The following is a 17,673-nucleotide window of genomic DNA, read 5'->3' as shown; positions in this document are numbered from 1 at the left end:
GGATTAAATGGCGAGTGGTGTAGATGATTTTAGTCTTGACCACTCTAATTTGGATTGTTTGAACATCAATTTTGTGAATTTGGTACAGGTTGTTCAGTAAATTTGGATTGGATGTCTTGGCTAAATAATGAATTTTTATTGGGTCATTGGAAATTGAATAAAATGTTGCATTCATATCATTCATAGTTTTGAATCAGAGACAAATTTTATTAGATCAGTAGAAATTGAATAAAATGTCGCCTTCAAAGTGTTTGCGGCTTTGAATAAATTAAAAGTTGATTGTCACACAACTCACAAAGTCTGGTGCACTATTATTTGAACTAATTGGTACATGAGGCATCCATTGGGTTGATTAGTTCTGTTGGGAACCATTGTAGTGCAAGGTTCACTTCCAATTTCTCCTTTGCTTTGGCCATTGTTGTTACGATTATAATGGGGTGAATTGTTGCTATTTTATAATTTGTGGGAACTTGAAAGAAACATGACCTATATGTCCTTTGTTTTTCTTGGGCTATTAGAACCTTTACTGCATAAATTATGTTTTGAATTCAATTATTTGACATATCGTTTGGGTTATTCAGGTTTGACCGTGACTGGAAAAAAAATTGAAGATTTTGTTGGTTCAAAGACAGTGATTTAGGTGCTTATATCATCATGTTGTGAAGTCTATAAGGACTTTCTTATTTTTAAATTGAAGATGTCATTATATGAATTTGTTGAGTATCCGGTTAATGTAAAAATTGTTGGGATCTGATTGAGTATTAATGAAGCTCATGACTCTCTTTGAAATGTTCTGGGGTTTTTTTTTTTTTTATCTGTTTCTTTCTTCTTCTTTTTTTTGTTTTTTTTGTTTTTCTTTTTGCTTTTAGGTAATTGGTCGACTCAATATATTGCACATTTAGTTCGCATCATCCTTGCGTTAATTTGATTTTTTTTCCTTCTAATCTTTATCGACTCACATGTTGGCATCCTCTATATTAATGGAACTAAGCTTCATTGACTATCTTTATCTTTACCCTGTATTTCTTATTCCTATGCATGAGCTTTGCCAATATTGATAGCTTTCCATTCAAGCTAGACAGTCGGTGATTGCGGTTTCTCTATTATACTTCATCTATTGCCTCATGCCACAATTAGTGCATTTTCTTTGTTTATTTATTTGTGTTTGGTACTTTGCACTTGTTTATCTTTACAGACCTTACTGTATTATTTATTTATGTCCTTAACAACTTTGAATAGGCTGCATGTGTAAGTGCTTTTATGTCGTGCAATAGAACAACTCACATTAGTAATTTAGTTTTTCTCTTTGAATGAGGTTTACTCAGTGAATTTTAGTCTATGCTTGTGTGTTGCCTCTGGTACAGTTTAGGTGTTTCCTTGCCGTTTTGGATTATCGATAGCTTATGTAGGTATTAGGCAACCAGTTATGGCCTGTCCCGGCATAGGGTTAGACAATGGTACCTTAGCATGGTGCAAGTTGTGGTAGCTTATTGTTGCATGGGTCTACTGGACAGTCCGGGCAATAAAGTAAATAGTTGCCACCATGCTGTGTTGTTTGGTTGGGGGTGGCTTTAGCATTCTAATTACAGTGTTTACACAATATATGCTTTACAAACATTCAATTTTATAAAATTACTGACAAAATATGACCTCACTCAATTGTGAAGAAAATTTTATAATCATACAAAAAAGTGAATAAAAATAGCTTAAAAATTTGATAAAAATTTTTGGGGAGCAGCAGTCACAAACACAAACATCATCACCCAATGAAACACTTAATCAAATAATTGACAAAACATACTTGCACACAAACTCCATGAGCTGCTCAATCCCCTACACAAATCATAATCATATACCGCTATTTCTTTATCTGCATCTCTCTCAATCTTCTTTTCTTCCAGCAAATGCAATAATGTTACATGGCCCATGCATAGAATTCGAACCTTAACCCAAGACCCCACGCAATAAATCTTCACCGTTGGCTGGATCATTCGACTTAATATACAACATGAACAAAACTTGAAATTTCCACCCAGTGACTTGAGAAGGAGGCCGTAGAATGGGGTCAGAAGGCCATTGTCGTCTCAATTTAACCAAATGGGTTGCCTCCAACAGTGGAGAAAGTGTTTTGGGGAGCAGGTGCTGAATATATTCCACCCAGTTGCTGATGCTGCTGGTGCAGAATTGACGATCCATGCCAAAGTACTCAAAATCACGCATATGTTTATACTTTTCTTATCTTTTATTACTTTTTACTTTATTATGTAAATAATTAAAAAATAATAGAACTAATATTTTTAAATGGGTAACCTGAGGCGGGCTAGGCTAGGCTAAAGGCCCTCATCCCAAGCCTAGCTCAAAAATAAACAAATTTAAAATCTCACCTCAGACCAACCCCGCCTGTGGAACATCACTTTATGAACTGGACACAATTAACTTCATTTAGAGGGTTATTTGACCCAAAATAAATAAATAAATAATCATCTAGCTAGCATGTGAAAGAATTGTCTTGCATGTAACTTTGTCTTGATTGTGATTGTGAATGTGATTCCTGATTTGGTGTTTGCTCTTTGGTGTTTTCTGAATCATCATCATCATCATCATTAGAAGTATTCGAGCTTTGGTACACTTATTGGTTTGGGTAGTGGGTTTGAACTTCCCACATTCATGAGTTCCTGCCAAAATTATTCCATTATTGATTGATTTGAGAGAGCAATGTATTTCTTGAATCTATCATAATCTATCAAGAGCATTGTAGAAACTTTTGGTTTCTTCATTAATATGCTTCATACTAGATATGCTTCTAGTATGCTTGATAGTACTAATTTAGATTGCACCACCGGGATGCAATCATTAATGGTGCATGCATGCATAAATAGCCTTAGACCCGTCCAAGAATCTTCATTAGAGATACCTAGTCATCTTTGATGAAGCTCTTCTTGGATTGTCCAGTTGGACAGTTCAGGAGCACAAGTCTGTATTGTAATTAGTAGTTCTACTGCTTATAGTCCATCTCGTAGAGATTTCGTGTAGCAATTCCTTGTGTTCTCCGAGTGCATACTAGACAAGGTGTAACAGTACACCTAGTCTATGTCGTGTATTTGGAGAACCATAGGGAGATGCTGCCGAAATTTCGTTAGAGATGAGCAGAGCGGTATGAGCTACTTTTTACAATATAGACTGTGCATTCCTGAATGGGAAAGTAGGATGAACCAACATATTAGAGACCAGTTAGAGGTGAATGATGTCATATTGCATGTATTATAAGGTATTTAATTACGGTTAAGATTAATTAAAATGGAATGGTAATTTTGAACTTTGTTGATTTGGCAGTGACATTTGTAGTGTAAGAGAGAATCAGATGGATAAAAGTTGGATAAATCAACATAGGCTGCACCCGGAATACATACAAGGGGTTAAGGAATTTATTAAATTTGCATGTGAAAATAAGCCGTTGTTGAATGAAGTCACATGCCCATGTAAACGGTGTCGTAATGTCAAATTGGTGGAGAAAGGCCTGTTAGGGGAACATTTAATGATCAACGGGTTTCTTCCAAGTTACACCAGTTGGATTTTTCATGGGGAGAATTTGTCATCAACTGTGCCACACAATGTGAATGTCGGGCAAACTGATTCGAATGATGGTGATGAAACTTATGAAATGCTATACGAAGGATTTGGACTTCCTTCACCAAGCTTTATTCACGAGGCAGCAAGTTCTGGTATTAAACAAGGTCCAGATGAGAAAACCGAAAAATTCTTCAAGTTATTGAAAGAGGCCGAAAGAGAGTTGTATCCTGAGTGTCAGAAGTTTTCAACGCTCTCATTTATTGTTCGGTTATTGCACATCAAGTGCCTTAGTGGATGGAGTGACAAGTCTTTCACGATGTTGCTTGAGCTTTTGAAGGATTTGTTCCCAAAGGGTGAAACTTTGCCAAAGTCATTTTATGCAACTAGGAAACTTCTTAGGGACTTGGGCCTCGATTATCATAAGGTACATGCATGCCCAAGGGATTGTTCATTATATTGGAAGGAAACAGCTGGTATGGATGATTGCATAGTCTGTCATATGCCTAGATACAAACAGTTTGAGGGGGAGGAGAATGATGTTAAGAAGAAGCGACAAAGAATTCCACATAAGATTGTTAGATACTTTCCATTGATTCCCAGGCTTCAAAGATTGTTTATGTCATCCAAAACATCTGCTTTAATGAGATGGCATGCAGAGGGCCGAATTGATGACGGCAAAATGAGACATCCCGCTGACTCTCCAGTGTGGAAAATTTTTGATAATTTGTATCCTAAGTTTGCGAGTGAGCCGCGCAATGTCAGACTGGGTTTAGTAGCGGATGGATTCAATCCATTCAAGGCAATGAATGTCTCTCATAGCAGTTGGCCAGTTATTATAATGCCATACAATTTGCCACCATGGTTGTGCATGAAGCAGCCTCATATGATGATGACATTGCTCATCGATGGTCCTTCTTCACTTGGAAATAATATTGACGTCTACTTACGCCTTGTAGTGGATGAATTGAAAGAACTGTGGGAAAACGGTGTTGACACATATGATGCGGAAACTAATCAGATGTTCCGAATGCATGCTGTGTTGTTGTGGACTATAAATGATTTTCCTGCCTATGCAATTTTGTCTGGATGGAGCACGAAAGGTACTTTAGCTTGTCCTTGTTGTAACACACATACTCGTTCTCGATATTTGAAGAACGGAAGGAAATTATGTTACATGGGGCATCGTCGTTGGTTGAATGAGGGTCACAAATTTCGGAAAGCTAGTGCGTCTTTTGATGGCACTCATGAATTCGAACCATGTCCAACTCGATTATCAGGGGCTAATGTGCTACAACAACTAGGCCCTAAGTTCAAATTGAATTCTAAGCGTCAACAATCTAGCAAACAGAATAGAAAGGGGAAAGAAAAAGAGGAAAATGAGGACTCGGGTCATAATTGGAAGAAGAAGAGTATTTTCTTTGAGCTATCATATTGGGAGCATAATTTGATTCGCCACAATCTTGATGTGATACACATTGAAAAGAACGTGTGTGATAATGTATTGTGGACGATATTAAATGTTGATGGGAAAGGGAAGGACAATTTAAATACTCGTCGGGATTTGCAAGATATGGGAATTCGGAAGGCACTACATCCTCAGAAAAGGGTTGGAAACAAGTATTATTTGCCTCCTGCATGTTTTGCCATGAACAATAGAGAGAAAAGTCTATTCTGCACACTTCTAAAGAATATCAAAGTTCCAGATGGTTACGCATCCAATATTTCTCGTCGGGTTAACCTCAAACAGCGTAGCATATCTGGACTGAAAAGTCATGATAACCATATACTCATGCAACAAATACTTCCAATAGCAGTGAGAAATTTGTTACCAAAGAAAGTGGTTGAACCATTAATTGAGTTAAGCAATTTCTTCAGGCAGTTGTGTTTCAAAACCCTAGAGGTGGATGGTCTAAATCGTCTTCAGTCCCAAATCGCTCTTACACTTTGCCATCTTAAGAGAATTTTTCCTCCATCATTTTTCGATATAATGGAGCACTTACCCATTCACCTAGCAGAGGAAGCGAAGATTGCCGGTCCCGTGCAATATCGATGGATGTACTTTATAGAAAGGTGTGTAATTCTACTCCAATGTCCATTTTGTATATATTTGATTGTTTATACTTGGAAGTCATGTATGTATCTTTTTGTTTATAGGTACCTTATGACGCTTAAATCATACATGCGTAATCGAAGTCATCCTGAAGGTTCAATTGCACAGGGATACTTGGTCGAAGAATGTATGACATTTTGCTCAAGGTACTTGCATGATGTTGAGTCGAAATTGCATCGACCGTTAAGGAATTGCGATGTTAGTGACAATCCTGAGATATTAATGGGGCGGGCTTTAGGAAAAGGAAAAGGGTTTGTTCTTGATAACACAACATGGGTACAGGCTCATCGGTATATGTTATTTAACATTGCTGCGGTTGTCCCATATCGAGAGTAAGATAGATGCAACCTTTGTCTCATTGTGAATGTATTTATACCAACTATAATTATCGTGCATTTTACAAGTAGTTTAATTGTGTAGGGAACATCGTGAATTTATTAAGCGGTCACATCGTCGTCTTAGAGATTATGATGTGGATCGTCGTCACAATGATGAGTTTCCCAAATGGTTCAATTCTCATGTAAGTGCATGTTAAGCACAAGTCTTCTATATTTTTGCAATCCATGTGCTTCTATATTTTTGAAGTTGTTAATTGATGTTTAATATTGATAACTTTTTTTGAAAAATAGGTTGCTGAGCTATTAGCTACTGACAATGTAGTGTTGTCAGAAGAGATTAAAATTTTGGCTTTGGGACCCAGCCAAAAGGCCACTAGATTTAATGGGTATATAATTAATGGTACTAGGTATCATACTAAGAGTTGTGAGTTGAGAAGAAAAACTCAGAATAGTGGGGTTATGGTGAAGGCAAAGACTTCTAGCTATACATTAATCCAGTGGAAGGTGATGTAGCGTACTATGGATATGTGACAGATATTATTGAATTGTATTACTCACACGACCATAGATACATGTTATTCATGTGCAACTGGATTGATAACAATAAGGGACTCAAGCAGGATGATTTTGGTTTTACACTTGTTAATTTCAATCACTTGTTATATGCGAAGAAACAAGACAGTGATGAGCCATTCATCCTAGCATCTCAAGCACAACAAGTCTTTTATGTTAATGATTCTGTTGATGAAGATTGGAATGTTGTACTCAAGATGAAACCTAGAGACTTGTATGAGGCGTGTGGAGAACAACCAATTATTGATGAAGGACTATATCACAACGAAGTAGAAAGATTTGGTGATCAAGAGTTAGATGTAGCTTCCTTCACTTGTGAGGAGGACATGGATTGGGTTAGGAAAGGTATTGATGGAACAACTGTTGATGAAACTATTGGACCTCTTGAAGCATCGACAAAGGCACAATTTGAAGATGACGAAGAACTAATCTGATATTGTAATGGGCCGCATATTCACTTTTACATTTGTATGGATATTCATATTAATAAAATCTTTGCTTTTGTACCTTTGTGGCTATTTTTACCTTTCATGTACTCTTATTTTGTTTTGAATGCAGTAGATATTTATAGATTATTATGTCCTTACTCTTATGTTTGTAGTTTTTTTTATAGATATTATCGATGAGTTCTAGCTCTGACCATTCTTCTGGTGAAAGTGAGCAATCAAGCTCTAGTAGTTCTAGTTCAGATGAGACTCAGACCACACTCAAGACGAAAGTCATACCCGATCCACCGGCATCATGGCATCCACTAGGCAGTCTTCCTACCACATCACGTAGCGGTAGTACATCACATGGCTCTGTTTCAGCTGGTATGTATGAACTTTGCTTGATATTTTCCACTTGAGCAGGTAACTATAGTTGCATGAATGATGAATTAGTGTACCCTTGGTATGATCTTTTAGATAACTATCGCAATATGTGCCTACTTCTAGTTATACATAATATCCGCACTGTACACATGCAATTTGTTTTTGCTCAGATGAATAAAAATCTTGAAGTGAACATTGTCAAATTCAATAATACCCCATGTAAGTCCAGAGGCTTTGCATTTGCTTCATCTCTAATTTTTAGCCCTCTCTTGTGCACTTTGTGGAGATGTCTCAATTTGGTGCTCTGTTGGGTTATGATTAGGAATAGAATAGAAATGTAATTCACCCGGTTTAGTAGAATTTTGAGAATCTCTTTTTAATTTTTTTTCTCAAATAAATTTAATTAGTTTGACAATAATAATTCTTAAAATATATCTTTAAAAATTATTTTCTTAAAATTATTATGTCACTAACACAGTCAACAATAATGACTGTGCCCATCATCCAGTCAGGCTTAAGATGCCTTCCAAGAGGATCCACCAGCATTTGGCTATCTGTAAAGATGGATAGAAAAGACAATGGTTTAGCAAGGGTTTAGCTAAAAAATTGACACTGGTTGACTGCTTAGATGTGTTAGTGACATAATATTACTAATTATTGAATATCAAATAGCTAAAAAAGCCGGAACTCCAATACTTTTAAACCACCTATTTACTTACTTGAATATCAAATCGCTAGAAAATTATAAAAAGATGAAAGAAACAAACGAAAATAAATAAATAAACAATGCACTATTAAACCCACAAAAGGTCTCTATCAAATACTTGAATCATGTAAGAAGACCAACACTAACTAAAATCTCAGTCACCATTTAAGTCAAAACCATATCACTTGAAATAATTGTATTAATGGAATTTTGGTTTAACAATTCCAAAAGACTCTTCCTACTTTAGTTGGCATATGTTGACGTTGCTTCCTTTATTTAGAGCTCTTATGTCACAAAACAAACTAGCTTTAGGACTCAAATAATCTTATTACCTCTTAGTTCACGTGCTAAGTTAGCAGGTGGTTATTTGTTTAAGCGTAACAATTTGGGATGCTTATTTATTAATAGTCCTGCTTTCCTATTGGATCGTAGACCTATAACATGTCAGCTGAAAATATTCATTTGACACTTCTGCTATTCCCAAAGAAATTACTTTAGATTCTATTTTCTTTGATTCTTTTCGCCCCTTTTCATGATCTGTAAAGCCATCCGATATTTTGCTAAACTGATTCGACTGCAGGTGATTATTGGTGGAGGTGGTGGAGGTGGAGGTGTCGCTTTTGCTGCAGCTCCTGCAGGTGGAGGTGGAGCCCCAGCTGCTGAAGCACCTCCAGCTGAGGAGAAAAAGGAAGAGAAAGAGGAGAGTGAAGATGAAGATATGGGTTTCTCACTTTTTGATTAGTGAATCATCTATATACAATGCTTTCTTATTTACCAAGTTTTGAATGTGTCGGCCAACTTTGATAGGGGTTGAATGTTGGCTTTTCATCAGTCAAGTATGAATCTTGTGGTGGTCTTTATGATCTCTAGTAGACAACTCACATTTTTGTGGTTTTTAAAGCTGTGTTTGAACTTGGCTTCTGCTATATCTAATATGAGCTAGTGTTTGCATGTTATCTTGTGAAGTTGTTATCTGTAGTCTTCATAACTACAGATATTCTTACAAAATTATAAGCTAGTGTTTGCATGTTATCTTGTGAAGTTGTGAGCAGTATTCTGTCCAGTTCCTTCAAACTAAAGAGATCCAGGTTTCTCAAGAAAACCCTTCCAACATCCCAGATATGGAAAAGCAGTTTCTCGGCAACCAACACCAACATTCAGTACTAGAGAAGTTGAATACTAAATGCACAAAAGGTAGCCAACCTGAGTGTCAAGTTAGAGTGCAATTTGCTGAATTGCTCAAATCTATAATTCCCCAAGTTGATAATGAGAGAGCTACACAGCTACACAAGTTATTTTTTAGACTCCGGGTGAGTCGTTGCATAGATTTAGTTATCAACTTTGCTTCGCTACTTAGGCATAAACTGATTAAACTATTCCTTATACTCAAATGTTGAAATGTTGACTGATGTAATTGCTATTCCTAGAAAAATAAAATCGCTGGTGAGAACTTTCTCTGGCTTGTGCAGGATATTGTGGGGTGTCAGTTGCTTACAAAGGCAGTTAAGAAAGTGCAAATTCAGGTAAATTGGTCATAATGTTCATGCAATTACTCATATTGGCATTTTTTCATTGACAAACTAATTCCCTGCAAGTTTGCATCCTTTTGTTATCTATCCTTTCTCCTTTAGCACTGTAGGTTCTGTGACATAACCGTACACTTTAGATAACTATTGCATTGTCTGGTTTTGAAATATTCTGTCTGTTTTTCGTGCAATGGAAAATGTTGGTTTGCAAGTTGCAAGTTGCAAGACCAACGGCGGCGCTGGCTGGGCTACGGTGGAGAAGCGGTTTAACAACCTCACTTCCTCCACCAATGGCTTGCTTCATCGGTCTCTCTTCGGTGAATGCATAGGTAAATGAGATTTTTTAATATATGACCGTCTTGCTGATACTGATACTGATATTGATATTTGTTCGAGTTTGATTTGTTTTGGTTTTTTGTTCTAACAATGATTTGAATTGTAATTATATATAGGGATGAATAAGGAGTCGAAAGAGTTCGCCGGAGAGCTTTTCGATGCACTTGGCCGGAGACGGAACATAACCGGTGGTATGATCAATCTGGCGGAGTTAAAAGAATTTTGGGAGCAAATCTCCGATCAAAGTTTCGATTCGAGGCTTCAAACTTTCTTTGACATGTAAGACGTTATCCAAATTCAAGTGGTGGTTAGGAATGTTGGTATGCAGTTCTATTATTAACACAAAATTGATAAAAAAGTTTACAGATTTATTAGCTAGACCCCTTTTAATAATAGAGAAACTAATCATAGAATTTGACAATATATACAGATGGGTAATTTTTTTACAAGTGAGTCCAACCAATATATTTAGAAAAACTCTAATCATAGAAATAAATAAATAAACGTTACAATTAGAGATTAAATTAACAATATCATTATTCATAATTTTTTTGTTTTTTTAGAGAAACATATTTATTTTTTATTGATTGGACTCACTTTTAGCAACATAGAAATGAGTTACATAAACGGCCGCAAAATATACATATTAATGCATAATATTTTTGGATCCGACTATTGAATTCTGAACTATTTTTGTATTAGTAGCAAAATTGTGTCAAGACGAGCCATTGTTTGATAATCTTGTGTTAATAAATTCGACAAATACTGGATTATTGGATTAATTAATAGATTAATTAATGCAGGGTTGATAAAGATGCAGATGGGAGAATCACAGGAGAAGAAGTCAAAGAGGCAAGTGTGGACACATTAATGCTACCTTGTTGTAATTCAAACATGGACTATGGCAAAAGTTGACTTTAATATTTGTCAATTTTTTGGTTTTCATAATAAAATTTTATTTCGAACCCACATATCATCAATAAGTAATTTCATATGGGTTGTATCAGATTTAAAAAATAAAAAAATGAATTGACAATAATATGTTATATTTGCAGATTATAACCCTCAGTGCTTCTGCCAACAAGCTATCAAATATACAGAAACAGGCAGATGAATATGCAGCATTGATTATGGAAGAGCTAGACCCAGATAATGCTGGATATATCATGGTAAATTTCACTTGAGTGTTACAAAATTTTCACTATTTTGTATTCAAAAACACGAAAAGCGAAAACAAAACCAGACAGACAGACAGACAAGATTCCCTTAAGACTGATTGTAATTTGATAATTTGGATGAACAGATAGAGAACTTGGAGATGTTGTTGTTGCAAGCACCAAGCCATCAAACAAGAGGAGGTGAAAGTAGAATCCTAAGCCAAATGCTGAGCCAAAAGCTCAAGCCCACACTAGAACTCAACCCTTTAAGGAGATGGTACCGGGCCGCCAAGTACTTCTTTTTTGACTGTTGAATTGATGGTGCGATCTCGACGGGCAATTTTGATGAATTGGAAGGTGGTTTTTCTTTTTTGACTGTTGTTTTCTGTTTTGTGTACATGCGTATGAATATATTGTATATAGGCATGCAAGCATGTGTTCTTGGACTGTTTTCTTTTTTTCCGTATGTTTTTTTTTTGGAAATCCTAACATGCCGTATCTTTTCTTCAAAATTTCCGTCTTTTTTATTGTTTTCCTTCCTTCCATCCTATGAAGCATGGTGATGCAGAGTATAAGAAACTCAAGGAAGGCTAAATTCAGAGAAGTGATGATATACTTGAACATTGACATGATTTCATAGAAAAGCTGATAGAAATCTTCTATAATTATGTTTTATTTGATATTGCACATATGAAACTGAATTAATGCTTTATTTGTTATTTGAATGGGAGTTATTATTTTATATGTTTGTTTTATTATAGGTATTTGAATGAGAGTTAATATTTTGTATGTTAGTTTTATTATAGTTATTTTTTTATTAATTGAATGAGAAACCAAATTCAATATTTTCTTACAGGTATTCTTTTTAATTTAATCAAATAAAACTAGCACAAAAAAAGAAAAAAAGAAAAGAAAAGATAAGACGGCGTTTTTAGAAACGCCTCCTAAACTCTCAACCGTAACGGCCATATTTTTTAAACAGATACGATGGCGTTTCAAAACGTCGCTAAATATCATCGGTGACGTCAGCGTGTGTATAGTGGGAGATTTCACGGCGTTTTTTAAAACGCCTCCTATACTAATATCACGACGTTTTTAAAACGTCGTAAAGCTACAGCGACGGCCGCAGCTTCGACGTTTGGTACTAAACGCCACAAAATGAATTAGCGGCGTTTTTGATAGATATAGCGGCGTTTTTAAAACGCCACTAAAAACCCAATTTCCAGCAGTGATCGTAACTCATTTTTATTATTTATTAATTTATTTATTTTTCCATTTTATTCACATGTACAAAAAAAACCCAACAAAGGGCTCCATCGTCCCGGGCAGGGAGGATTGCCATGTTCTAGGGGTGCTCGCGGTTCAGTTTTGAACACGGTTCTAAATCGCTGTATCAGGTAACGTAACGGTATCGATCGCGGAGTATCGGTATCGGCAGTATCGATCGGTACGTATCGGGAATCGGGTGTCGCGGCGGTGAAATTTTAAAAATCATTTCACAACTTTTTCTTTCTCGTACCGGTCTGAATCGGTGAGTATCAGCTCGTCATGGCTTGTGTAACGGCTTGTGTAACGGTTACAGACCGATACGTACCAGGACTCGGCCGACACGCTTGCTATTATCAATCTCAGCGGTATACTGACTTTTATCCGTCGCGTTATCCCATTTTTCCAATACGTATCGGCCGATACGTAGCGTATCAGCCGATACGTAGCATATCAGCCGGTTTTTAGAACTATGGTTTTGAACGATTTGATTTGCGGTTTGGACTCGTCCACATATGTGTGGTTTGGAAAAAATTGAACCCATAACCGCTCGCAGTGCAGATTGCGATTTATGCGAATGGGGTTTGTGAATGTGCGAACAATTTGGAGTTCAGATCCTCTCCTTAGACCCTCTCCTTGAGTTCCTACTTGGGACGGTCCAGATGCACCCAAACAGATGCAACGGTCCTGATCTGCCTAAAAAAAAAAAAAAAATCAAAACATATTGAAAATTTCCATTTTCCCGCACAGAGCCTTACATACAAGTTATACAGATTTGAAAATTCCCTCTCAACCAACCTCACCCTCCCTTACAAACCTAGTTCTCCACCGAACCCAGCCTTACCGGCGACCCACTCCCGACGGCAACCCACTCTCAACAACGACCCACTCCTAAAACCCAAGGTGGATTGATTCTCTTTGCTTCACAAAATAGAGCCCTTTCTTCTCCTCTACCTTACCGAACCCATCGCATCAGCAAGGTGGATTGATTCTCTCTGCTTCACAAAACAGAGCCCTCTCTTCTCTTCCACCTAACCAAACCTATCGCACCGGCAACCCTCTCGACGGCGATTCACTTCCCAAACATAACCCATTGCTTTGCCCTCATACTCTCTGCCCTGACTTCGCGAACCACAGTTCCCCTACAAGCAAACCAGTCTTTGTAGCTTCAATCATCCAATGGTTAGTCTTCATTGTCTCTGTAATTGATTGTTTCAGCTGCATTTGTTTGATACATGAAATCAATCATTTGATATATTTTTTTCCTGTTCGTAATGGTTGTTGATATCCTTGGTCTTCACATACATAATTTTTGTCTGTTGGTAATGGTAATTTTGCCTGTTGGTAATGGTTCTCCTTGGTCTTGACATATATAAGTTGAAGATATTCATGTTTGTATGTCAACAACTAATTTGATGCACTAAATTTTATGTTTGTATGTCAATTTCATTATCCTATTAAACCATGAACCAACCAACATAAACACTCGAAAGATATTTCAATAACTTAACTGATGCACTGAGAATTTTTTTCGAAACACATAATGCTAGTTCAAAAATTAGGGGAATTTTCAAAATTTGTTTTTATATTTTGTTAGTTTGACAAATATTTGACAAATATAAACACTTAAAAGATATGTTAAATTTTCAGAAATTATTTCTGTCATCTAAAAGATAAAATCATGTGAAAAAGATGTTGTTCATCCTGGTAAATATGATGAAGGCTTGTTGAATTGGGTTGGTTTTCTCACAATGATTAAGGATGGATTATTATTTTTTTTTTTTTTGGTAGCAGATATAACATTTTTTTCTGCAAATATGAGTTATATAACTTATTCTGTAGCTAACATTTGATTTATATGGCTTTTTAGTTGCAGTTTGATGTGGATATGGAACCTGAGAATGATTGTGCTTGGAAGCCAAAAGACGGATTGACATTTGATTCAGAACAAGGTGCGTATGATTTTTGTAACGCATATGGAGGAAGAATGGGGTTTAGTATAAGAAGGGATTATTGTATTAAGAACAAGTTCACTAACCAACTTAGTGAATCTTTTAATGTTTTTTTAAAGGATTACATTCGTTCTAATTTTAATTTAAAAGAATTCTTTATACGTTTTGAAAGGGTACTTTATGAGAAGTGATACAAGGAGTTAGAAACAGGATATGCTTTGTGCCAAAGGTTGCTAAAGGTGAAAGTGACAATAAGAATGTTAATTCAAATAGGTAATGTGTACATAAAAAAGATTTTTGAGGAATTCCAAAATGAGTAGTTTTGTTCCATTGAATTGGATATGGAAGCAATTGAATATGGCGAGGCTTGTACCATTTACACAGTTGTTGATGTTGCTAGGAAACATGCAAGGAAAGTCAAGATAGAGAGGGATGGCTCTTTGGGTTGTAATCAGTAGCGGAGCCACATTGTGACCAAGGGGGTCACATGCCCCCGTTGGAATTTTTTTTTTTTAATTTACATACGTATATGAATAAAATTTTAAACAAAATAATATTTAGAATAAAATATCAATGGCATTTTTAAATTTATGAAAACAATAGTGATTGTTTTATTGAAAATGAAGTGATTACAACAAATTATATTTTTATGTATGAAAATTTTGTAAAAAACTCTCAATATAAATGTAATATTCATCATTATTGATATGCAAATATAATTAATCTCACTATATATATGTAAAAATTAATAGTGTTTGTTATATTTGCATGTGGAGTTCACCCTTCATATGTTATTTTACTATTAGTTGGTGATATCATATGTCAATAATGACGTGATATCACTATTATATGAATTTTTTACTAAAATTTTGTAAAAAATTGATTTATTTTACCATTATATAATTTATTTTACGACCTAAATATATGAATTTTTTACATTGTCCATGATACACTAGTAACACGCAATACTTTCTTTTCGATTTACTAGAAGTTAATTATAAAATTTTATGTGAAATACTTTTGTAATAATTTATTTAAGTTTTTGTACTTAATATTAATTCAAAAAGTATTATTATTTTCTTATTGTTGGTTGTGAAAAAAAAAAATTAAAATTGTAATTAATAAGTGTCCCTTCTGATTTAGTGCTTGTTTAGGATACTCTATAAAAGACAAAAAGTCAAAAAGTTACTAAAAAATTAAAAAAGTTAACACTATTCATAAAAGCCAAGGGGCAGAAAAAATAGGTTCACTAGCATAGGCATAGGTTCACTAGACATCACGGGAACAAAAAAAATTAAAAATTAAAAATTATATGACTGTGGGAGACAGGCACTACTGCCAAATAATAAAAAAAAAACACACACACACACACACACACAAAAAACAAACAAACAAGCAAACAAACAAACTTTTCAAAACATTCTACCCATGTGCAGACCACGGCTGGAAAACAACAACAACAACAACAAAATAAATAAATAAATAAGTAAAATAATAATAATAATTTCTAGCAAAACCAGTACACACAGCTTCGCCACAATCGTACTGACATGCACGGATTGCATGTCAGTATGCATAGGGGTAAAAAAATAATTTTGCTATTTTATACAATATTTTAATACACATTTTTTCATAAAAAGTCAAAAAGTTATTCCAAACAATCATTTTTTTTCCTCCACTTTTTTACCCAAAAAGTCAAAAAGTACACTTATATAGTTTATCCGAAAGAACCCCTTAGTTTCCTAGCTCCGCCACTGGTTGTAATTGTACAAAGTTTGAAGATGAAAGAGGTTCCTTTACAATACATTCTAAAGAGGTGGGCCAAACAAGCAAGAGCAGAAACTGTGAAGGACATTTAGGGGAATGACATTCAAGTAGATGTTAAATTTCAACAAGCCTCGCGATATAAGACATTGATGACTGCATAACATATAGAGCTGCTGAAACTAAAGAAACCTATGATTTTGCAATTGCACAAGTCGCTACATTAGGTGCAAATGTTGAATGCAAGTTAAGTGCTCCTTTTGCTATTAAAAATGAAGAATGTAATGTCGATGAAGCCCAAAGCTTTGAAGTGGATTGCAAAGATGACAATCATGTTGACAACCAAAAGGCTTGAAGAAAAAGGTGGCAATTAGTAAGGGCAAAAGGAGGTAAAAAGTGGATTCGAAGCAGCGTTGGTAGCAAACTCGGAAAAAAAATCCCGTGCTAACAACTTGGTTTCTTCACAATCTATTACAGGTCCAACAGTTAGACCTTCTGCATTATCTGTTAGAGGAGATGTCTATATTCATCAACATGTTCCTCCTCTTCATCCTCTTAATCCATATGTTGCCATGGGTGGTAATTCAATTCCTCATTCATTGATGTATCCCACATATCATGTGAGTGTTAGTTTGAGATTGTATTTTTTTTTTTTTTTTGTGGGTGTAATATGACACTCTATGACTTATTATGAAGCCTAATATAATATGACATTGTTGTAGGCACACAATTTCCGTGAGATGTATGTAGTGCCAAATTGTGTGCCAAATTCAATGTCTTAACGCTATTATGCTCAACCAACATTCCAGTCAGTACTTAAAGGTTCATGTGGATATGACATTGAGTTTCGATATTGTCACGACCCAAACCCGCCCCTATAGGTTTAGCATCGTAACCGGCCAGTAATCCTTGGATTACCAAAGGCCTTTAAACAGATAAGCATATAATAAGGGGCTAGCAGAGCAAATGCATAAATATAGTTGTCCAATGAACTGTGCTGATTTATATGAAACAGAATATTTAAAACTTTATATACATAGTCAAAAGTCAATCATTCAATATACCCACACACATTAAAGTATCTGAAGTACAGCCCACATAATTATATCAAGTCACATATATACACAGAACCAACAGAACTTGAACACAGGACACTTCGGGAACCTCCACGTGAGGCCCAATGGCTGGCTGACAACAGAACACAGATCCAGACAAAAAGTCTCCGGACTTGAACTTCAGAATGCTCACCTATACATATATATACAAACAGTGAGTTAAAACCCAGTGAATAACATTAAGATAAAGAGGTTAGTGAACGAAATCCGAACATATCATAAGCAGAAAACAGATCACAGCATAATCATTCTCATATCAGAACATAATAATGGTACATCCCATAGAACACATTACAGAACGTCTTCCGACTAGAGTAACCGGTTCCGGATACCGATTAAACACATATCACCACAATGAAGTGGCTAACGAGATCTCGTAATTACTTGTATGTCATGGACCTGCATTTTCATGCCGTCTCCCATGACTTGGGACTATCTATGGATGCCA

General features: G+C 35.6%; 3 protein-coding genes across 3 annotated transcripts; all 3 read left to right on the top strand.

The window, feature by feature from the left end:
• The first annotated feature begins 2,097 nt into the window (after positions 1-2,097).
• On the top strand, positions 2,098-5,117 carry LOC114278408 (uncharacterized). Its single transcript, XM_082900639.1, has 5 exons — positions 2,098-2,202; positions 2,953-3,029; positions 3,334-4,144; positions 4,307-5,056; positions 5,103-5,117. The coding sequence occupies exons 1-5, from the start codon at positions 2,098-2,100 to the stop codon at positions 5,115-5,117; spliced, it is 1,758 nt and encodes a 585-aa protein (XP_082756765.1).
• Positions 5,118-5,134: 17 nt separating this feature from the next.
• On the top strand, positions 5,135-6,238 carry LOC145805858 (uncharacterized). Its single transcript, XM_082901066.1, has 3 exons — positions 5,135-5,640; positions 5,725-6,012; positions 6,101-6,238. The coding sequence occupies exons 1-3, from the start codon at positions 5,141-5,143 to the stop codon at positions 6,213-6,215; spliced, it is 903 nt and encodes a 300-aa protein (XP_082757192.1). The 5' UTR covers positions 5,135-5,140; the 3' UTR covers positions 6,216-6,238.
• A 3,587-nt stretch (positions 6,239-9,825) lies between these two features.
• Positions 9,826-11,423, top strand: LOC145805495 (respiratory burst oxidase homolog protein C-like). Its single transcript, XM_082900638.1, has 4 exons — positions 9,826-9,964; positions 10,088-10,250; positions 10,775-11,140; positions 11,275-11,423. The coding sequence occupies exons 1-3, from the start codon at positions 9,826-9,828 to the stop codon at positions 10,884-10,886; spliced, it is 414 nt and encodes a 137-aa protein (XP_082756764.1). The 3' UTR covers positions 10,887-11,140; positions 11,275-11,423.
• Positions 11,424-17,673: the final 6,250 nt, after the last annotated feature.

The sequence above is a fragment of the Camellia sinensis genome, chromosome 13 (genome assembly GCF_055761805.1).
Source record: "Camellia sinensis isolate YWXY chromosome 13, ASM5576180v1, whole genome shotgun sequence".
Classification (NCBI taxonomy): Eukaryota; Viridiplantae; Streptophyta; class Magnoliopsida; order Ericales; family Theaceae; genus Camellia; species Camellia sinensis.
This window is presented reverse-complemented; position numbering and strand designations above follow the sequence as displayed.